General features: G+C 37.4%; 1 protein-coding gene across 1 annotated transcript in view; it reads left to right on the top strand.

The window, feature by feature from the left end:
• The window catches only part of LOC306871479 (androgen receptor-like), a 123,882-nt gene that overhangs the window by 37,060 nt on the left and 61,897 nt on the right, over window positions 1-24,925 (top strand). The window contains exon 2 of the mRNA XM_079419443.1: window positions 23,544-23,695. Within this exon, the coding sequence (XP_079275569.1) occupies window positions 23,544-23,695 (152 nt within the window). The remainder of the gene's footprint in view (window positions 1-23,543; window positions 23,696-24,925) is intronic.

The following is a 24,925-nucleotide window of genomic DNA, read 5'->3' as shown; positions in this document are numbered from 1 at the left end:
TTGTTGTGTCTTCAATCCTTGTCATTTGACCAAACTTGCTGGAATATCACGTGATGCCTACCTCACCTCTTCTCATGCTCCGCTTGCGCTTCTGTTTAGAGTAAGAGGCGTCAGCAGCAGCAGTTTTAACATTAAGTGACATTAAGTGGCATGTAGCGGTGACATGCCGAATGCCATATGCCCGTGGCATGGAAAGATTTTACTCTTGTTGCTTTCTTGTTGGTTGTTATGGGATCGGTGCCTGTGTGTGACTCTCCAGGAAGTTGTTTTTCAGCGAGTGTGGATGAAGTGACAAATCTGAGTTGTTAGTTTAACCCGAGACAACTAAATCACCTCTGCATCTAATCACCTCTGGAAACATCACAGGACACACATGCAAACAGCACCTCACCTACAAACCTGTTACACTTCTCACACCACTTTACACATGGACTTACAATGTGTTTACAGCCTAATGAAGGACCCTAAAGACTTCACTTTAGTTCTTGAGTTCTTGAGTTCACGTATAAGGGAGTGATGGCAATCTGGATATGTGGTTAAGAATGTAGTCCTGTGAGGTTTTGAAAACCTCAAAGAAGGTTGGGAGAATTCAGAATTTATTTTTGTGTGTGTGTGTGTTTAAACCTCTTTTTTGTTCAGGATGCAATCCTTCAACTTCAAGGCTTTTTATTTATTTATGGGTCATTCCTGGGATTCGGTAACATTTCAACTTGGAATATACTTTTTTTTCAACTACATGTTTCATTTTCTAAATACCATACATCATTAGGCACATATCAAACCTAAAAAAAGCATATATTACCACCTCTTGCATTAAAGACCTTTTATTATTTTCAGGGTTGTTTTTCAGATTTATACAACTTTTTTTCAACCCCATAACGAAAAAATTGGATTAGTTTAAAAGGGATTTTACATAGAACTTGTTATAAAACAAACATCCACTTACTGCTCATGTGTCCCTGAAAAAAATTTAATAACAAATGTAACATTTTACATAATTTTTACATTTTATAGGACTGAAGCTAAAAATATACAAATTGTGTCTATTATCTTTATAATATAAAAAAATTCTAATAATTTAGAAGTTCACATTTTGATAAGCTTCATACATCAGAAATTGAACGCACATTTGCAGCAGAAAGACAGTGTTAGCCATGCAGACATATTGACTCAAAAAGAAGGGGACAATATGAGAGAGAAACAAAATCAAAATTGAAGGCAATGATGTCACGTGGAGACTAAATTAGTATGGGTATAGAATGGTTAGTGTGACAGTGTTGAGTTCAGTGACATAACTTTAAAGTTTTTTTGTTTTTTTTTAAACAAATATCTAGCATTTTTTTTTATTATTTAGAAAAATATTTTTCACAAGAAACAAACAAATGCTTACAATATTGGCAAAATTCACAGACACTATGTACATTTTGTTAATAATTTTCTAAATGGACAGTTCACCCAAATATTAACATTCTGTCACCACTTTGTGATATTCATTCTTCCGTGGACTGCATACGTGTAGCATCTGAATGCATACCTGAAGACCTAAAAATTATTTTAGCACATTTTAATGGAATGAAATCAGGCTGACCCTACAATACATACTTTATAAATGTATAACTTAATATAATACTTGCATAACATGTAATTTTCTTAATTTACTTGAATACATTTAAATGTTACCACATCAAATCGTTGATGTTACCTGACAAAACAAGCTGTCATTTTTATAAGTAGAATATCCAAGCTGATTTGTCTTGTACAGTGAAAGTGGAGGGAGACTAGGTTTTGTCAAGCTCCAAAAAAGACATAAAAGCACAGTAAAAGCACCATAAAAGTAGTTATTATGACCTGTGTGCTATATTTCAATTCTTCTGAAGATATACAAAAGATTTTTGTGTGGAATGGAAATTGAAAGTTGTTATTCACTGAAAATGTAGTCTTAAACCTTGCTGGACAGCTGTTGTCACTGTTCTCTGCCTTATGGAAAAGAACATCTTGAACATTCTGCTTTTATCAACTGATTTTATGTTCCACAGAAGAAACAAAGTTGTATTTTTTTTTTATTTTTTTTTTATATAGGAGGGTGAGTAAATTAATTTGAAAGAAATTTCAGAATTTACTTTTTTGATTGAACATTTGGGAAAGAAAGAAAGAAAGAAAGAAAGAAATGAACAATTTGAATCTCTTTTGGTGTTGATGAAATATGCTTATGCCCACGTTTGACTTTGGTTAGTGTTTCACTATGAAGAAAAAAATATTCATTCATGTGAGAGTGTATGATTTCATTATTTCTTTAGCTGGTGTCTTGATACATAATATAACAGTAACCGATGTTTAGTGCAAAAGAGACAGAGAAAAAGAAAGGGCGGGATGGAAGGGAAACAGAGGGCATGTATGTGAGTGTTTGTTATGCGTGTTCGTCCTTGTGTGTAACCTTGACATCTCGTGTCACAGAGTATAGTTATGTCTGTACTCTGTGTCCATTCAACTTGGTCTTCTCACAAACACACACACACACAAACTTGTCCCCGCTCAGTCTTAACTTCATACTCCCTTGTCTCTACCTTCATAAGTAACAACACACACAGACACTCTTTCTGTGTTATATTTAGGTGTCATTAACACCCTAGCCAAAATGTGAGCTCAGTTCACAAGAGCTAATAAGGCCGAGAACCACAGTACCTTAAACATCTACATTTCGTCAGTATCACAACACTGTTGCTTATTGATGATGAACCTCTTGTTGTTCCAAACCCTTCTCTCTACTGTGGAAAACAAAAGAAGATATTTCAAAGAATGTTTCAGTTGTACAGTGAAAGTGGCAGTGGTGAATGAAATACACAAATCAAGTACTTGAGTACAGATATGTGTAATAAAATATTACTCCAGTAAAATATGAAGAACTCTTCTGTTAAATTTACAGACATTTCCTTCAGCTTTAAATAGGACAATTCTGTCAGACGTTATGCAGAAATTTATACAAAATTATAGCATAGCCCTATGTTTAGTAGCAAATAAATCCATCACAATATATACAAATTGAACATGGTTTATTTTTACCTCATGTAACATTTTTAAAAGTGCATTCAGTTTGTTTTCCTTAAAGGGGTGGTTGACTTTCTCTTTTTTTTTTTCCTAGGCTTGATTGTGTTTATGGGGTGCAGTCTAACATGTGTTAAAGCTTCGTTTTTTTTTTTAAAACACTTTTTCACATAATTTACCTTTATATTCCACACTGCCTGCTGTCTCTGATAAACGAGCTGATCATTTCCTGCTTTTATGAAGCCCCTCCCTCAAAAATACGCAATAGGTTGAGATTGGTTATCTGGTCCAGTGTATTGTGATTGGCTAAATCGCCTCTAGTGCGCACCTAAACATCCGCCCCTCTCTTCAGCGGCATGTGCTCCGGTTGTATTGTAAACAATGGCATCGTCTATATTGCTTATCAATTTGAGCCCGATTGAGAAGCAGAGGATATTGGTGAAAAGGATCATGCAGAACCTGTGCAAGCATGGATTTTAATGGTAGGCCTAAGTTTTTTGTTTGTTGTTGTCTCATACTTTTAGATACGCTGTTATTTGAATGTTCACATGCTTGCAAAGTATCCTATACTCAGTTTGTCTGTTGAGGAACCATCCAAATAAAGTGTAAGCATACAGTATATTCAGCAGATACACTACTAATACTCTCATGACTGCTAGTTAACATGTAGTTGCAGAGTTACTTATCAACAGCTGTCTAAAGGGTGCCATCAAAATAACCAAACTGATATTATTTCAAAAACAATATATGGGACTTCAAATGTGGTCACCCTAGGGCACTACACTGTGTTAATCCGGGCCTGGCTATAACCACAATTTAATAAATATTATAATACATTAAAACTGCTCTTATGAATATTCATGAGATGATACAGCATATTATAAAGTTATTTATAATGCATTATGCATTCATTATAATGTCTTAAGAATACCTTTATAATGTATTATAAATACGGGCTTCATAGAAAATGTTACCAATACTTTCTTCTACAGCATTTGAAAATGTGGAACAAAGATTCATGCTCTCATGCCTGACATTTCAATGTGAAGCTAGGAGAAATCAATCTGAATTAAGAGCAGGGCTCCAAGTTTTTGTGTGCTTTTAGTATCTCTTTCCATGTGCCAGTTTGAGGAAACTACTTTTTATTTTATTTTTCTACATGTTCAGTCCAAGTTCCATGTTGAGTTTGAAAGCTCAAATTGTACATGGATTCTCAAAGTTGTTCATACATGAGTCTTGAAAGCACCCATAGGAAAGAAAAATCAAAAGTGAGATCTCATTAACATCTCAAATATTTCTCCTAGACAGAAATGAGGTTACTTTAAGGTCGAATGGAGATTTTTGCTTGAGTCTCCTGCTTCTCAAACTTGTCTCCTGAGACAAAAACTCTAACACTCTCACATTTGTCTCCTTTAAAGTTTCAAAAGAGATCTCAACAACATCAAACACTCTGCTCAGATATTTATCTCTGGTGGTCTCACATTTGTCTCCTTTAAAGCTTTAGAAACGTCTTTTTTTTTAAAGATATATTTTTGGGCTTTTTATGCCTTAATTGGATTGGACAGTAGTAGAGAGTAGACAGGAAAGCATTGGCTGGAGAGAGGGGGCGGGATCGGCAAAGGACCTCGAGACGGGAATCGAACTCGGGTCGCCGTGAGCACAGTTGCACTTTATGTCGGCGCACTAACCACAAGGCTATTGGCACCGTGAAACGTCTTTTTAAATGGATGTAAACTTATCTATAGTCTCTTAAGGCTGGAATACACACGATTTTGCCCCGATTTTCCACAGATTTACAGTCTGATTGATGAAGTTGATGCTAGTTGCCAAAGATCAGAGCCAGTTTGCAGATTTGAGTTGACAGAATCCATAGAAAATCGATTAATTTAAAGTGACAACCATCGGTGTATATGTAAAGTCTGTTCATGAAGTATTTACATAGACGTTCAATGTAGAAGAACTTAAAGAGAGCACACTGAGCTTAATGGGAGCAGCAACAATTTTTAATTAATTTGATGTAATATTTATTAAAATTACAGGATTTTTGCTAAATAAATAGTGTAGGTCATGTATTAAGTTCATACATATTTTAATATGAACAACATTTAGTAACAAGATCTATGAAATTATACTTTTTCTTATTGATGTCACACTGATATTGTGTGATTTTCACAGTAGTGCACCCTTTAAGCTCACTTTAAAATAATATGAAACCTTTCAAAATTACAGCACTGTAAAATGACAGACCAGCAATAAAACTGTACATTTATAATATTATGGATGTAAAAGTACAAGCCAATAATGCCTGTGAAGTAATATGTTAGCGTAGCACATAATCTTATATAGGTAGTCAGCTAACTGTGTTCTGTAGCATCTGCGCTATGTTGCTAAAACTATCTTTTGGATCTAATGTAATTATTTCCCACATTCATGTTCCAGGTTATAATATGCAAAAGTTTGAACATTAATCTCTTAATTTTACAACAAGTAGTGAAACTTACGCCAAATAAAGGCTTAAACATCTAAAAAAATGCACATTTAAAGGGCTCCTCTTTTGGTGAAAGTTTTTAGACATCTTTCAAAATGGCCGCCAGACAGTGTGAACACACGGAGACCCCTATCTCAGTGTGTAATTGTAACGGGGCGAACAAGACGTGCGGATCCATGTGCAAACCTTTATTTATAAACATAGTCAATACACAGGCAAACAGATATGGCACGGGCAAGACACAAGAGAGATCCTAGGGCAAGCGTGGGACGGCGATCGGCGAACAATATTCAATAGGGCAAGGCAGAGAGATAATCCAGGTACACAAGCAATAATCCAAACGAGGTGCAAATAGAGTCCGAACGGTAAAGCAAAGGGTTAATCCAGGAAACACGGGCAGATATAAAAAAACAAGGAAAACACGCAAGGCAAGGCTATGATAACTGAGAGGGCTCCGTAGAGTAGCTATTGCTATGATTATAAGCTAAACAATACTAAGACCAAAAGTGTACTGAGTTTGGTGACGATATCTCATTCCGTTCAAGAGTTATAGCCATTTAAAAAAACATAAAATTGGCCCCACCTCTTTCGAACATTTTCGCGGCCCTTTGCAACCGTGAGTTGAAAGTTCAACTTTTTTTGATAATTATTGATCTTCACTGTCCAGAGAATATTTCTGCACTGGTTTGGTTCCGATCGGGTGAAAAACCTAGGACTAGTTCGCAAAAGTAGGTTTTGCAAAAAATGCGAAATACCCGAAAATGTCTCTCACGATCGAATATGAGGAGTGCGTTTTGTCTGGCATGAGCCAAGGATTCCAGTGACATAAGACACCTGAGCCTGCGATGGACGGTTTAGGAGTTACGAGCGATTTCATACTTTCAATCGCTATAGCACCCCCGTCAGGCCTATTGGGGCAAGCCTTGGTCTCGTTGTAGGCGGTGTGAGTACTACCATCCCTCCAAGTTTCAAGTCTCTACGACTTACGGTTTGGTCTGCACGATCAGTTTTATGTGGAAATCGCTCATCCGTGACTATTCTAACAATTACAATAGGGTTTCAGCGCTACACGCTTGAACTCCTAATAAAAGCATGAATTTGTTGAATGTGGTGATCTGAAGGCAGCTCAACATGACTGACCAGTGAAAAGTTCCTCTGTCAGAGTGAATGTTGATGCCAGGCATTCTGCTCATGATACTCCTCTACTGCATGATCTGCACTGGCTACCTGTGGCATCTCGTATACATTTTAAGATATTACTTATAACATTTAAGGCACAATGGTCTTGCGCCTCCATATATGTCTGACCTACTGTACTCCTACTCTCCACCCTCAGATCATCTGAGCTTGGTCTTTTGTCCAGTCCTCGTTATCGGCTGTCCACTGTAGGTGGTAGGTCATTCAGTGTTAATGTTCCTAAATTATGGAATTCGCTACCCCTTACACTTCGTAATTTATCTTCTTTGTCTACCTTCAAGACTAGCTAAAAACGTATCTCTTTAATTTGCATTTTGGATAATGTGGTTTATTTGGCCGTATGTGTTTGTATTGTCTATTTGGGTATGTAAATGTTTTGTATAGCACTTTGTAAAGTGACCTTGAGCAATGGAAAGGTGCTATATAAATAAAACCTTCTTCTTCTACACCACTGTAAGTCAAGTCAAGTCACAACTATTTGTATAGCGCTTTTAACAATGCAAATTGTGTCAAAGCAGCTTTACATCAGCTTGATATAACGTTGGGTGGCTTTATATCAGCTTTACAGTATTTAGACGGGGAAATAGTGTGTCGAAATAGTGTCATTCTCCTCTGGCCAGACACTGTATAAAGCAAACTTGGACTATATTTGGACTATATTTCTAGAGGCAGAACCGTATAGAAGAGTGAAAGCTAGCGTGTGATTGAATGTGAAAAAAAAAAATCCCTCCCTTTCGCAATTTGGTGGTGTGTCGCCCGATCGCCTTAATGGAGAAATTCTATGTTTCTTCCACCACATTCTCAGTTTGAACTCCTAAGGGATTTTAGGAGAAACATCTGAAATGCTGTTGATACTAAAATGAGAGAGATATTAGAATCTCATCTAAACCTCCTGAGCTTAGGAAAAGCAACCACTGACAAGAAATGAAATGAATGAAACTGAAGTACATAGTAACATGCAGAACAGGTTGAGATTGAATTATCAACTGTTATTCCAAATACTTTCCAGTTCAAACATTGTTTATAAAATGCTAAACTTACATTTCCAGTGGTCTCCAATTGCATCTGTCATGTGATCTTGTCAACAATGTTTTACGATATTTACTTAAAGGGATAGTTCACCCAAAAAGGAAAGTTCTGTCATTAATTACTCACCCTCATGTAGTTCCAAACCCATAAGATCTTTGTTCCCAGGGGCGTAGCCATCATTTCAAAAGTGGGGGGGACGGAATGTCTAGTGTTATACTTGTTCTTTTTTTTCAGTTAACCCTTGTCTAATTGACAGGTTTTATTTGTAATCATACCTTTTTGCTTAATATGCTTTATGATTATATTGTTATATATGATTATAAAACAGAAGGTAAGAGAGAAAAAAGAAAAAAAAGAAAGAAATACAACAGCTTGTCACTGGGACAGTAGCATTAAAAGGACATCTTTGTACCTTATTTACCCCAAAAAGTTTCATAGTTGTACATTACGGTACATATTGGTACTCTATATGTGTATACGTTTTTGAGTATACGTTACAAAGATGTTCTTGTAAGGGTACTATTGTTTACATATTTCAAATAGTATTTTGTGTGTGTTGTATGTACAGTACATGGCACACAGTAATGGATACTTGCACATTCACATACTCCTTTATTCTGTTCTGTTCTATTATACATTAGTCTGATTAGTCTATGTTAAAAGAAATATCTTATCATAGACAATGCTGTAAATAATCTTTACCTCTGAAGCCTCACTGAAACTCTGTGCCTCATTCACTCTCACTTCTGCCTCTGTCTATAGCAAATAAAGCAGTGTTTGAAACATCTACATACAGGGAATAGTGACATACAGAAGAAAATAACTAATTAAGTACACTGCTGGACAATAACCTATCATTTGTATCCTAAATTATTATTGAACACTTTAGAATGATAAACACATATTCACTATTAACTGTGACTTTTACTTCAATAAACTCTTCATTTACTGCTTATTAATAGCTTGTAAGGTAGTCGTTGTAGTTGTTAAGTTTAGGATTATGGGATGCAGAATATGGTCATGGAGAATACAGAATTAATATGTGCTTAAGTGCTAATAAACAACCAATATGCAAGCTAACAATGACCTACTGTAGTTAAAAATGATAGCTGAGAAGTTGTTCATCATACTAATGTTATTTTTTATTTTTCTATATTTGACTAATTATGTGTTTTCTATGATTGGTCTATATATAATCTTACAAACGCTTGTGTATTAATAGATTTTATACAATGTAAAAACAGCCAAGTGTTAAAAGCCACTCTATCAGTTCTTCTCAGCTGTGAAGTTTGATTTTCTGATTCTGTCCTAACAAACCTAGGCTGACTGTTTCTTGTTCATTCTTGACAACACATAAAAACGTCAAATTAGTGCAATAATGCCAGAGCAGCCCTAAATGAAGATCGGTCCTGTATCAGATCAGTGCTTGCATACTTGATTGAAATACATCATGTAGAATTGGCAGAGTGTCACAATGCTGCAAACGCTGTAAAATCTCAGTTCAACATTATCTTTATTCTTATTTGAAGGGGTCTGATAACATACACGTGTTAAAATAAAAGACGTTACAAAAGAGTTACGGAAAAATACACTGAAAATAAATAAGTGCATGTTTGTCCAGGCAGCTTTTTATTCTCCATATAATGAACATCAAAACTTGCTAATTATTCAGCAAGAGCAATAGGCAGAGTCACTCAACATTGTGCAACACTATTCGGATCCCACATGCCAACTTACGCTGCTTGACTTCTTCGTAAAAAAGGAGTGAAGAGTTTCTTGCCGCTTTGAACTCATCTCGACCTCCAATGAATGATGGATACAGCGCGGGACCGCGGGCGCGAGCCTGGGCATGTCATGACGTCACAAACTGAGTGACTGATTGCCATGGAAACGTAAACGTCATGTATATCTTGTCTCTTTGCATTTTAAATCATTCTGCATTTATATACATTGCTCCATTAAAACCTCAACATGTCGAGAACACAACTGTCCAATAAAAAGTGCGGGGGACGAATTTACTTTTTAAAAAAAGTGGGGGGGACACGTCCCCCGCGTCCCCCGCGTAATCTACGCCCCTGTTTGTTCCTCTCAGAGCTCTCTGACCCACAGCGAATGCGTGTGGTGCTGTTGACGTAGACCCCACATGTGCTGCACCCTGTTTACTGGCAAATGAACGGACACGCATGCGTTGTGATACACTCGTTAATGGCAGCAGACTCTCCCAGGAGAGAAGAAATCGTTGAATACTTTTTTTTTTCTTTGCGCACAAAAAGTATTCTCGTAGCTTTGTTAATTTACAGTTGAAGCACTGATGTCACATGGACCATTTTAATGATGTCCTTATACTACGTTAATGTGCCTTGACCATGGTAGGACCCTTACTGACTATGGATGGTCTTGGATTTAATCAAAAATATCTTAACTTGTGTTGCAAAGATGAACAAAGGTCTTACGGGTTTGGAACAACATGAGGGCGATTAATTAATGACATAATTTAACCCTTTGATTATTTCCAACTAAACAGCAACACAACTAAATGCTTTATACTCATTACATTTGATCCTTACAATTGTATGAATTCCAGTGTAGGTGCCATCTCCTCTGGATGTTTTATGTGTAAAATAAAATGAAGAGAATGTGTAGCTTAGCCACAATGGGGGAGGAAATTATAACTTTAATGACAGCAATCTAGAATCACCAATAACAATAAACAAATAAGAAATTAAAAAACATTGTAAATTCAGAAAATCACATCGATGCACATCTGACACATCTGGCACTCTTTACATCAGTCAAGACTTTTTAACTTATTTGACTGTCACTCACCAAAAATGGTCAGTTTGACATAATTTTGTGTGTTTTTGTCCGTGTAGGTGCGAGAGAGAACTCAATGCGTTACTGACATGCTGTCTGAAGCGGCATTCTCTTTGTGTGCCATGACATGTCGCATGACATTTGCGTTCACAGAAAGCATGCCAGTAACGTTACCGAATTAACTTCTCTCTCGTATGTGTGTTTAACAAAAACAAGATAATAAAAAGTCTAAACCTACCCCGTTTGGCAGAAAAGGCGCATGTTATCCTTGAAGAATTCCGCGATGTCAGATCTTCACCTGGTCATATCTTAATCTCTTTTAAATAAAGTCGTAAATGGTGTCCTCTTTTCTTGACAATTGCTCTGCCAGATACTATTGAAGGCATACAGTGCTTTAAACTGAGTTGTACCGCACTTCAGATTCAACGTTATCACAGCTGCTTAACATCACCTCAGTAACGTTAATATGCCGGATACTTTACAACACGCTCAGTAACAAATACACTGCATCAACAGCAATTAAAACTGAGCACACTGAAACACGCACCTCCACGTGAAGTAAGATGTGACGGTATGCTGAAAATGTTGAATACGACAGCACCGACATTCATTTGCCAAACAAGCCAGACAGCAACTAAGTTAACAGTTTATTACATTTAACAAAAAATAATTTACCACAGAAGTTTAAGAATGGTTCCTCAAACCCAAAATCCGACTTTAAAATGAAATTTTGACCGAGACTATCTCCGTGAATAATGGTGCCTGCTCTAGAACTGTTTTCGCACCGATAATCAGCTAAACTTCTTGTTCCCACAATGCAAAGCGTAATTAAAAAATACAGAAAAACACCTGTAAAAACCAAATACTGAAAATTCCTTCAAATTATTACGGTATACTGTACTGTATTTGCACTGACTTTTTTTTTGCATTGTGGGATTTTCTCAAAATAAACACTATATGGAGTCAAGACCCATTTTTGTTGTTGCTATGGACTACATTGACAAGAATGATGTAGAGATATTCACTATGAAGCTTACACTGCATGTATCTGAGAGAAAACTGATTTTACCATAAGTGATCTAATTTCCAGCAGTTAGAAAGTGTAAGAATAAGTAAGTGTTTTAAAGCTTGTTGTTTTGCAGAACATCACTGTTAAGAGAATAAGGCCTGTTGTTAGGGATTACATGTTATTTAAGGAATATATAATTATATTTTATAATTATATTTTTTTTCAAACCTAGTCTGTGTAGTTACCATGTTCTGAACATCACATCATTTGTTTTTTCATCAAGTGTAAAATATATAGTTGGTTGAATTAAAATATTTGGACATTATCCTCCTTTTTCTTCCCATAAAAATTTTATGGGTCTGGCTTCTGGTCTCATCCCATCCATCTATTTTTAGCTGTAAAAACAGTTAGCTTTACTGGTTGATATTGCAAATTGGTGTGTCTTTTCAAATTATTTTGATGCATTATCTTAATAATGAACACACTGTTTTGTAGTGTAAACAGTTTCACCATTTACTGCGGTCTCGGGACGTGGTTGTAGCAAATATCGCACGAAGAAGAAATAGACGAAAATTCTTTAATAAACATCAACACACAAATTTCCATTAGATAACATTAAACTGAGACAAAGACTAGGGGAGAACGGAGGACTTATAAAGGAACGGAAACTAAGGAGCAAACAAGATGATTAATACAGAACAGGTGAATAGAATAAACGATGATTAACTAATGACAGGAAACAGACCAAATAAGGGCAGAACGGAACTCAACGGGAACACAGACACACGTGACGGATATCGCCCTCCTCCCGGAAGGCGCGTCTCGTGCCATAACAGTCCTACCCTGGAGGCTGGAGCAGGGCTAGAACAAGGCAACGACAAGGGAGGCCTCCACGGCGGATCAGGAGTCTACGGAGGTCATGGCGGATCAGGGGATTCAGGCGGCCATGGCGGATCAGGAACCTCAGGCGGCCATGGTGGATCAGGGGATTCTGTGGCCTTGGCCCTTGGTCTGGCCACACAGGCCATGACTATAGCCCCCCCCCCCCAAAAAAAATTTCTTGGGGAGATCGAAGTCAGGGTGGGCGCTGTGGAAGAGCGGACTCTTGGGGGCGCTCTGGAAGCGCGGAGCAGGACGGGACCAACGGAGATGTAGGAGACGATGGAGGGCTGGACGGGACCAGCGGAGACGAAGGAGGGCTGAACTGGACCAGCGGAGACGTAGAAGATGATGGAGGACTGGACGGGACCAGCGAAGATGTAGGAGACAAAGGAGGGCGCTTGCGAGGAGCGGGCTCTGGGGCAGGGCTCCTACACATAACCTCATGCAACGTAAAAACGTAATATGTAATTTAAAGCAAATAGTTTAATTTAGCTCAAAGGGAATCATTTATGATTTTATAGGGAATTTGAACAGAATCACTGTTTTACAGCTGATCACTGAGGCGGCAGCGATTCATTGACCAAGCCATATAACATCAACTCTGCACTGGATATTAAAATCCAAAATATAGTGAAAACACTATTTAATAGCACAGTAACAAGATCGGCAGATTAAGACATTAACTTGTAAGCACAAAAGACAAGATACTTCTCTTTTCAATATAAATAAGATTTTATTTATATAAACCTAAGACATAAACTAATATAACACATGAACACACGCATTCACACATTCACACGTTGCAGAAAGAGAGAGTGAGGAAAGGATGAGTTTAAGAGAATGAAAATGTGAAATCCCAACTTTACAGCAATATGTGCTATTGCATTGACCTGAACAACCATCAATCACTTATTTAACCCTCGCTTTGAGTTTCTCAATGAGGCTAAAATTTGTATTAAACTGCACCGACTCAGCAAAAGTCTGGAGGTTACTTGGTTGCTTTGCCTCTGGGATTCCCTTTTGTCGTCGTTGTCACGGGGGGTTTTCCCAAGTTTGCTGATTGGTTTGATGTTCAGTAGTCATTGAAGTGACGTCTTGGGAAGCCAACGGTTGGGTGTTGGCTGAAGATGCGGAGTTGTTGCCGGTAGAAGTTTTGAGACGGTCACAGACTCGAGTTGAACTCGGAGATGAGGCGTGGTGGTAAAACTTAAACTGAGAACATGAAACTCGCAACGGAAAATAAAATAAAAGGATAAAAGGATGAAAAGAGACTGGGTGGTTTTTCTTGTCATTGTGGTGGCAGCTGGCACGTAGGCCAGGGCATGCTCAAAGAGCAGCGTCAAAACGCAGTGGCAAAAGAGAAGAAGAGGAGAAGAGGACTAAGAGAAAAGAGAAAGATTTGATGGTGTCCTGAGTTTTTAAACTCGGCTGCTGGACACATCCCATCTGGTGTCTTGACCAATTAGATAGGCTATTATCTTAGCTAGGGGTGTTCCTTCCATCATAAATCAGCATGTTATCAGTCCCATGGTCCGAATTTTACACACTCTTGCAAAGGATACTTTTGGATGTGATTTCTATAACCAGAATATGATACATTTGACAAAGAATCAATTGGAAGAAACGTTTCAAACTAGAATTGCCAAACTCATACATACCAAACACGAATATGAATCATTCAGCTATTCAATAATGATTAAAAAGACATACATGATATTTGATTAAAACATGATAGTCTAATGTGTGGGTTACATACATAATATGAAGTGATGCATAAAAATGATTAGTTTCATTAAAATGAAAATGAAAGTCTTTTAAGATGATTTTAGGTGCATATGGAAACCATAGTCTCTGTGAACAAAGGAATTTCAGTCTGGTTCTTTGTCTTCTATGTGTGGGGGAAAAGTCAATCTAAGGAAGCTCGTGATTTCAATCGTGGAACACGTGATGGCCATCTCTTTGACCATCAGTCTTGCCCCAAATTTGACTTTTTCCTGAATTGGAATTATCAATATGTGTTATTTTGTCTCAATGTTGCAAGCTGTTTTGTGAAAGAGGCTTGCTGGTTAGGCTTTCTTCAGACTAGTTGGCGCTAGGATCTTGACAGATTTATGACGTCCTGTTGGGCCTCTCTGGAATTTCAGCTTCTCCTGTTTCGATGTTCTGATCGAATCTTAACTTTGTCTGATTCAGTCTCTGATATCCTACACTCATAAGCCACCAGTAATCCCTGAGGCTGAGGACAATGGTGGAGTTGAGAAGGGTTTGGGGATGATTGGGGCTAGGCAGGTAGCTCAGACCGTCGGTGCGGTATGTGGGGGTTCCTGGCGTGGGGTGAGCTGGCGAGACGCGGCGTGCCTCAGAGGGGACTAAGCAGCGAGACTGAAATGCTTCCCTAATTTCTTCTACTTCGAAGTTTGATCCGTTTAAATATAAGATTAGATTAATTAATTTGATTAGAGGAAAATCAGAAACAGGAAGTTCACATCGGATAGTCTTGCTTTGGGGAACAAGCTCAATGAAATCCTCCACATACCGCTCCAGCTTTCGACCAGTCTGCCGCAAACCCCACAACTTGTCCTCAGCCATAACTCGTTATATCCCTATAGCAACTAATGAACTGGAAGTCTCACCCATAGGTTTACTTCCGCATTGAAGAAAAAGGTGGATATTTAAAAAAAATTATATCTCACGTTAGCGTCAGCTAGCTAATTAGCTAGACAGTTAGCATCAGCTAACAAAATTGTCTGATTTTCTGCATGGTTTTGAATAAACATTCATATTTATAAACTTATTTCAGCTTATCTGTTTCATTTTAAGCTAAAACTGCTTGACTTTAATTTTGTTCTGATTGGACCTCAATCAACAACTTGCGTTAATAAATGAGTAAATTCTGAGTAATTTGCACGTAAAACAAACCTTCCCGAAAACTCTCCTCCAGATTCACAAATGCTTCGTAAACATCCAATTTGTTAAACATGTGTATGTTAATTAATTCCAATCATTCGTAAATAGGGTGCTCGTGCACACTTATTCACTATTAGTATAATCCCTGCCTATAAATTACAGCTATGCAAATTGCATGTCCAGGAATGCAGTGGAACATTCTGGTCTACTTTCTTAGGTTTGGCTCCAGTACTTGTTGCATAAATACAAAAAAAAACTAATAGGCCATATGCCTAACAATAAATATTCAATAAGGTATATCCACCAAAGAGTTTTCAGCCAGATGAAAAATGTCAGGTGGTCTTCTTAAAACGACCAGCTGGTAACGCTTGAGAACACTTTGGTGGCACAGAGTTTTATTCCAGCTGATATGCTTTAGTTGCTATGATTTGGAATATCCATGGTGGCAATGTATTAGCCTACTAGTATCTCATTTTTTTAAATTTTACTTAATATAAAATAGGGATGCACCGAATCCAGATTTTTGGGGTTCGGCCGAATACCGAATCCACTGTTTAAGATTCGGCCGAATCCGAAACCGAATACCGAATCCTACTCGCATCCTTAGTTTTAACATCGGCGATGTTGTGTACTGCTTAGGGTCCTTGCCACTAGAGTGCTGCATTGGGATTGGGACCCGCCGGGTCCCGCGGGACCCAACGCAAATCTCGCGGGAGCGGGCGGTTTGAACTTTGCTGCGGGCGGGAATGGGCGGCTAAAAAAAACCACTGCGGGATCGGGAGGTAACCTAGCGACATGATGTCATTGTCAACAAAATCAAAGTACTTGAAGTCTAAAGAAACGCGCGGTAGCCTAAGCGTTTTAGATGTCCCCGATAGCCCAGGCTATATTCATCTTCCCTACCAGTGCGTCAGAATACATGCAGGTCAGGGAAAGGAACAAACATGAATCTCTTTAATAATAGCAATACAATACGTTTTTTTTTCCTGCGGGACGGGAGAAGACACAAAATCAATGCATCTCTATTATCGTGCGGGAATAAATTCTCAGAGTTTTGCGGGTGCGGGCGGGAGTGGACACACACGTTGCGGGAGCGGGCGGTAATGGTCAGAAATTCGGCGGGCGCGGGATGAAGAAAACAGTCCCGCGCAGGGCTCTACTTGCCACCACGAGACAAATTGGCATTGCAAATTGAACATAAAGCTCGACTTGAATCGCCTTCTTTTGGTTGAAAGTACTGCCAAACAAAACTTTTTTTTGCTTACGAGTTCCATTTTCAGATTCTTACAGCCTACTACATTCGAACGGGTCCTATGTAAACACCTTCACGTAATCAACAGCCGTGTGACGTCGTAGCGCAAGTCTAGGGTTCGGTTTCGGTGGAAAATAAATCTAAGCTTCGGCCGAAACCGAACCCCGTCAAAAAGCCCAGGATTCGGCCGAATCCGAATCCGAATCCTGGATTCGGTGCATCCCTAATATAAAAAAGCAGTAGGCTAACCAGTAATATTGACTTCTCCATTGTTGTAGGCAGACATTGTACAAGTAGTATGGTTGGTCGCCATTGTCCCACCCATCCTCTATTTACGGCTGGGTAAATATAGTTATCAACTCAGCTGCAAAATAAATAAATAAAGGAAAATTTCAAAATCTCAGAGGTCAACGGCAAATTAACTTGTAATTATTATGGCAGTGCATCAAAATACAGTGTCATCAGTTTGCCAAAAAAAACTGAACGTTTTACGCACCATTTACAGGCTGCAGGGAGCAGGTGTACATTTCTTTCGTACCAGCTAACATTTTGAAAATACGAACATTTTAATGAATTCGAAAGTCTAAATCAGAACGGCTTTACGAATGATTTACACAAAAATTTGTTCTGCTCGTGTTTCATGAATGAGGCCTAATGTATTTAAAGCAAATTGTCACATAGGGCTAAATGAATAATATTTTAATAAGCAATGGGGAAGATGAACATGCTTGTTTTATATTAACTTGTGTTATTTTAATGTTTTGTTCTTTGACCTAAAACATAGACATTGATGTGGCCTCCGCATTCATTTCAGTGGGATTAAACAGATCGCCCTTTACATCAGATTTAGTTCACAAACAACTGACTGCTGTGACTTAAATATGATTTTCAGTTACAATAATTAATCGTAAAATTTGACATTAGTAACTTTTTGTTTTTGTTTTCACGGCATCAGTTGCGCGTGCGCCTCTCAGGGATCCCCGGTTCTTGTCAGAATGTGAATACCGTTCACCGGAGACTTGCTCTGAATGTATCATTCAGACCACTAGAAAATGAATGGGGTTGACAATGAAAATTGTACATTCATTTAAAAAATTAACTCATACAGGTTTGGAACAACATCAGGGTTAATTTTAGGTGAACCATTCCTTTAATGTAAATTTTATTTATGGACAAAATATGTCTTGTGATAATACAATATCTTTATGCTGTTGTCACTAATGTTAACATAAATTATTAGTGGGAGATGTTAAAATAACATTTATGCAACATAATGTTGGAAGCAGAGTGATGACAAATGCAAGCGTCACATCAGTTGAGGGAGCATGGGAAATAATCGCAAACCTGACAGAGGCTTGAAGTGTGGCAATAAATTTACTAAGCAAAGGTGAAGATAAACACATGCTCCCATTTTGATATTTAAAAAATGTAATTTGAGTGTTGTTAAGCTATCAAGTTATGTCTAATCTACAGTAATGAGAAAGACTAAAGAACTTGTCAGTGGAAATAGTAAGTGAGAGCAAACCAACACCGTTTGAGTCCCGGGTGAGAGCATGTGTGGTGTGACTGCTCTGGCTCAGAACCTCAGTGCGACTGTATTTTTAGCCCTAGTGACCTTCTTAAGCATGGCATTGCATGAGGTCAGAGCAATAGCTGCCATAATGCTGATAGTGAGAGACACCCAGACCCTGTGATTGATATACGGGTCCGGGATCCGATCCGGACCCGTTCATGAAGAAGCTCATCCGACCCGGATCCGAACTGAATCCGTTCATTAAGTCGGTTTATACCTTATTTAAAATTGGTAATCTGGCCAAAACTAGCTATGGAAATACCTAAAATAGAGCTGACAAACATTATGTAGACCAAATTGTTCTATAAAAGTGTAAATATTCCATGTCTCCCTTTTATTAATATTAATAAACCAGAAAATCGTTCAAAACTTGGAAAAAATCTAAACTTTTCTTGGCCAATAACAATGAAACACTATATAAAATGTAGGTATTACATGAAGATAAATAAAAAATTAAATGCAACCACAAATTGTACAAAAACATTGTTTTATTTAATAAAAACCTTTACCTCTAAAAAGAAAATTCAGTTCGATAACTTGGTAAAGTTAATCTTTACGAATGAATTAGCTCAATTCAGCTATAAGGAATTTTATAGCATACAAAGTTTAATTATTCACTTTGTGTCAGCTTGATATTGATTTAATAAAACTCAATATCAGTAAAAATGTTGCAAAATTAATACATTTATGAAACAAAGTCGATTCGGCAATAAAGCAGCTCTGGAGAAAACAGTGATATCATAATCCAATAATTCAGTTCAAGTTTTGTCATTATGCAATACAATGAAATCAGTATTATTCCTGAATATTCAGTGTCTTTTAAACCCCAGCTAAGCAATCCAGAGGTGACAGTGGAACCCAAACTCCAACAGGTGACTGAAACGAAGAAAAAACACCTTGGGAGAAACCAGGAGCAGTCAGCTCAGCTCTCCTCTGGCTAAATGAACAAGGATGGTGTGATTATGATTTCAGGGTGCATCACTAGTGGATTGATGTCATTCAGAATATTTAATCCACCTCCTACTGCTAGAAGATCAGAATACATCACGCTGTCATTTGGTCGGAGGAGAAGTTGTAGTCTGTCCAGCAGGGCTGCCGTTTAGTCAGTAGTGGACGACTGGTTTAACAGTGACTGTAAACATGATAAAACTGCATCGTGGTCCTAGCAGCTCCTGGCCTGACACGTTCACTGCTGGCTGTAGGGGTCTATGCAGAGGACTTGTCTGTTTCTGGTGGTCTTTTTCTGAGGATCTGTGCTGATGTCTGTCCAGTCGTGATGTTCACTTGTCGTGGTCTTTGCTGACATTCAGGGCTGTGTTGTGGTCGTCTCCGGGTGCAGGTCCATCATATGGTCTGGATACGGACCGCATCCGGCTGAGTATGATAACCTTAGGACAAGAGTGAGAGAAAAGCATTGAAATAAGTAACAAGTATCAGTGTTGACATTTTCTCACAGCACCTGTAATCACAAGCACATTTTCATATAAATTTCATGACATCTCATAGCAAAGATTACTGTTAAATATAGGATGTAAAAGTAGAAAAATAAATTAATAATCTTAATACGTACAAACCAGTGGCCAGGTATCAACAAGCTGCCGCAGATAGCTTTTCCATATATGATTTTTTTCTTTATTTGTGGTGAGTGCTCACAGTTTAATGCAAATCATTGTATCTATAATATAATAAATCTCCAGATATCAATTATAAGGCCACAGTTTATTTTAGTTGTTTACCATACTGAATTTCAGTTTAATTTTCATCTAAGTTCCGTAGTGAATGTAGACATTTTTATAATATTTTGTTTATATGACACAACAGATCGCATTGGAATGATTAACTCTTACTGTATAATTAATTGCCATAGCCCTTGACTATGTCTGCATGAAATACCTCTGCTTTTTCAGCTTTCTATCATGGAAAAAGCTTTTTTTTTTTTCCACTCGGCTGTGAGAAGGGCTATGGCAATTGATGATACAGTAAGCCTTAACCACTCCAACGCAATCTTAATTAAAATAATATAAACATAAAATAACATACAAACGTCTACATTCAATACTAAACAGTCTCTGCTGTAGCCCCTGTGTCCTAAATTCCCAGAATGCATTGCCATTGTGACAACCACATTCCTATTCTCTATTGATATGAATCTTTTGACATTGCACGTTTATTCCATGTAAAAGCTGTAGTGTGGATCATTGTCAGTATTTGACAAAATAGTTGGCTAAATCAAGTTCAAAACTCTATTTAAACTTACTTTTAAAGATGAAGCAGAACATTGAAGGATGAAGTAGAATCAAAAACCAGTCTGGAGCACTTGAATGAGCTGTAAAGAGCGCGCGCACACACACACACACACACACACACAGCATCTTTGTATTTTTATTTTTTTATTTTTTTCAATGTCATATAAATTATTTGAAACCACATTACAAGAGGTGGGGAATATATTTGTCAAAATATATATAAACAAAAATATACTTGAGCTAATATTCAAAAACTAAATTTCAATGAAAAATATAGCATAATACCACCTGCAATTATTCCTGAAGAGGGGTGAAAAATTAACCTGTCTCACAAAAAGGAGATCCCGTCTAAACGGGCCTGTTATTACTCAAAATCTATGATAATGCTAATGTACTGAAGAGCTAACGTAATTCGACCTTCCACAACGCAATTTCAGAATTAAAAATGACAACAAAGCAATTAACTATTTTATTAACGTTAATGTTAATGGGAACTGTACAAATAAAGCATATTTAAACAGTATTATTACTGTGTTCCGTCTTTCTACCCCCTGCCGGCCGCAAAAACTAAATTTCAATGAAAAATATAGCATAATACCACCTGCAATTATTCCTGAAGAGGGGTGAAAAATTAACCTGTCTCACAAAAAGGAGATCCCATCAAAATAGGCCTGTTTTTACTCAAATCTACTATAATGCTAATAATGCTAAGGAGCTAACCTTAACTGGACAATTCACAAAGCAATTTCAAAAATTAAAAACGCCAACAAAGCAATTATCTGCTTAATTAACGTTAATGTTACTGTACAAATAAAGAATATTTTAACAGTATTCTTACCATGTTCAGTCCTCTTCAACCTGGCCGACCGCAGCTTCTCCACAAGGGGAGGATTTCTCTGAATGACGGCACTGCCGCCTGTAGAAAAAAATGCGAGGCATATTCTGGGCGAATGACCGAACAGAGTCTGACTGTACAGCGGAGCTGCCGACTTGAGGGCGGATCCGCCCCGGAGTCTGTTGCTATCAGAGTAGCTTTGGAAAGTGTCACAGCTGGCAGGTCAGTAGTGTGAGAGACCAAAACAATCAAAACACCTCCCAAGAATGCCAGGACTCCCATACAGCATTAGAGCAATTTTACCCATATCCACGCCTCGCTGGAATCCGCACAGAAAACAGCAGTTTTCTGCAAAATTCCAATGCTGTGATTTACAAAAGTACCTACACATGTGTGTTCATTTATTAATTATTTAATTATAAATTAAGAGGAAAATATTACTCCAACGCTATCTCACGACCAATTTGTACGTATTTTATGAGGTGGCTATTTCGTTCGACCTCACTTGTGCAATTTTGTACGATTTGTCTAAACCCCAGTAAAGGGTAGGTTTAGGGGCAGGGTTAGGTGTAGGTCATTCGTACAAATTCATACGAATTGGCAACTCTTAAAATACGTACGATTTAGCAAAAATCTTATGAATTTGGATGAATTAGCCACCTCGTAAAATATGTAAGAGTTGCCATGAGATCGGGCTGAAATATCCCTTTTCTTGTTTAAATATAATGAAAAAATGGAACACTAGGGGACAACAAAGTTTTACACTCTGGATGTTTTACTGTAGATCTTTTTATAAAACTCTCATACCTAAAGCCGAGAACACACTACACGATTTTGAGGCCGATTATGAATGGAATTTATTACTGGCAGCTGATCGTGGCCAGTTGGAATGGGTCTGTTCCAGTTGGGCTCAGTCGCTGTTTGCAGTTGGCAGAAAAATCACATAGTGTGTGGTGTCTAAAGATTATAATCTTAGAATTCAAGAACCAGTCGTTGCCAGTCGTTTTCACAAAGATTTTTTTAAACATGTTTAATATTTGCGACTGACACCCGCGATTGTATGTGGTTATGCAGTGATGTGTTCACTGTCAAACATCATTCAGTGTTCATTTTGTAATTTTGTAATTTTTTTTCTTGATTCACAGAAATATAAATAGGAGGGAACTGATGGCCATGACTGTATATGTAATGTGTGTTGACAAAAAATACAAAAACAGACATCACATAGGGCTAGATGAATAACATTTTAATAAGCAGCAGAGACAATAGCATACAGAAAACTATTGTATTTGTAGACTATTGCTATTGTAATTCTAAATAATTGGTGACAATAGCATACAGATAATCTTTTGTCATCAAGCACACAGATCGTTAGACACTTATAAATGTCATGAACCAGCAGCACTCAACTGTGTATGTAAGAAAACAAAAGAGGTGAAAACAGAGAGAGAAAAGAGAAAAACAAAGGTGACAATGAGATTTCTTTTTTCTTTTTATGTAGGTCTGGTCTGTCACAATCTATTGCCTGATTCTGAGTCTTCTATTTTTTTTTTTTTTTTTTTTACTCTTTCTTTTACAAAAAGTTATTATAATGTACATCGTTTGACCACTTCTAGACAGCCAAGAAAATATCAGAAATATGCCCTCGTCCTAATCGCAGTCATTTCATTCACTTTTCCTTTCTCACTGTGTGTGGTGACAGAATTGGTCGCCATCATCAGAACAGAATAATCGTGCTGAATGACTCTCTTTTCCTCAGAATCTTTCCATCATTCCCTAAGGAATAAAGCAGTTATTACCCTTCATTAGAGACCTGGCACTTGCATTAGGATAATGTCACCTCTACTTACCACCCAATGACACACACACCAATTTTCAATTGTGCATTTTCATAGGGAATGTTATCACTGAGTGCTGGACCTGCAAATGACATTTCTAATTTAGCAGCTGCACACTGAACAACTGATGTAAAACTTCAGAGAAATTCAGCTTCAACCTACACTATTTTTATTTTGCTCAATTATCTGGATGTACAAATGCATACCCATTACTTCCACATTTCGGTGTTTGTTTGGATGAAAGCTGGTATGCATGTTCTGTTTAAATTACTGAAAATTGACCTCATATTTATCTTCACAATTGACATTGCAGTGGAAAGACAAGTTCCAAGTTTTCAGTATATTTGTTTTCTTCTGCAGATATAACAGAACAGATCATTTGTGGCAGTGTTTTGTCATGCCATTAGTTAATGCTGTGTTTTTATTTTTAGGTTTGATGGAGGGAGGAGTGACATTTTCCCAATGGAGTTTTTCCTTCCTCCACAAAGGATGTGCCTAATCTGCTCTGATGAAGCATCTGGATGTCACTATGGAGCCCTCACTTGTGGAAGCTGCAAAGTGTTCTTTAAGAGAGCTGCTGAGGGTAACATAAACACACTCATAACTAAAGTCTGGCTTCGTATTGCATTAACGGCTAAATATATTCACCATATGCGAGGAGGACCGTTATCGCTTTAATTAGAACTTTTAATTGCAGCTATAAACTGTCATTAAAGCTGCATTAAAAGCTGCCATAGAATGAATATACTCCTGACCATGTCCAGTATAGCTTTTATTGTTAATAAATCATATCACTTAAAATTGCAACAATTGGCACATCCCACACACAGGTATTCGGGAATTCAGTAAAAGAGAGAAAATAAAAAGAGAGCAAGTATGCGACACTTTGTGTCTTTGTGACACATGCTTTCATTATTATGTAATCCAAAATGAAGTAGAAATCCAATAGAAGCCTAGAAATTACAGACTTGGCTGTGAGGTGTGTGAAGACTCGCCATAAATGATTAGTAATCAGTATAGCTGCGTTTCCACAGTTGGGCCAGAAGCTTTTTTTTTCTCCATTGGGAAATTTTAAAGCGCTTCACTAAAACCTGCCCTTTACATGCCTCTCTCGAACAACGTCATGCAACCCTGTAATTTCCCCAACATAAAGAAGTTATCAGAAAACTAATCAGAAATAAATCACTGGAACTAGCAAGATCACAAAACGAACATGATAAAAGTGGCTGTTTGTTTGCATGTTATGTTGTTTACTTAAATATTTAAATCCAAAAGCATCTGTGTTTTACCAATAGTAAGTGATACACTGATCATAATGAATTAACTTGGTATTTACAATTATTTCACAAAAGAAAGAGGACATACATGTTCAGTCACGTCTGTTTCTGTTTATTTTTAGTCACAGTATACAACACATTTAGAAAGAATGATAATTTCTATAATTTTTCCATCAAAAAACTGAACAAAAACAATGATTATGATACATTTAATTACATACGAAACTTACTGACAGATAAAATATATGTTACTAAATAAATACACGATTGTGATAGCCTATGTGATTTGTCGTAGTTACCATGTTTACTATGGTAATGGCTTGCGTGCATAGTCTTTTGTGTTGCTTATAAATATTTCTGCTTTGTATGGTGATCATAATCCACATTGGATCTCAAACAGAAGTTATTTTAAATACCCTTAAATATTTTAAAAGTGAGTTTTGAGCTAGAATTATTTTTAAAATCTTTAATGCTGGTGTAATAGCTGTTAACTAGGGTATATGAAATAAACTGCGGTGCTGATGCTCTTCGGATGC

The sequence above is a fragment of the Barbus barbus genome (assembly GCF_936440315.1).
Source record: "Barbus barbus genome assembly, chromosome: 6".
Taxonomy (NCBI): domain Eukaryota; kingdom Metazoa; phylum Chordata; class Actinopteri; order Cypriniformes; family Cyprinidae; genus Barbus; species Barbus barbus.
This window is presented reverse-complemented; position numbering and strand designations above follow the sequence as displayed.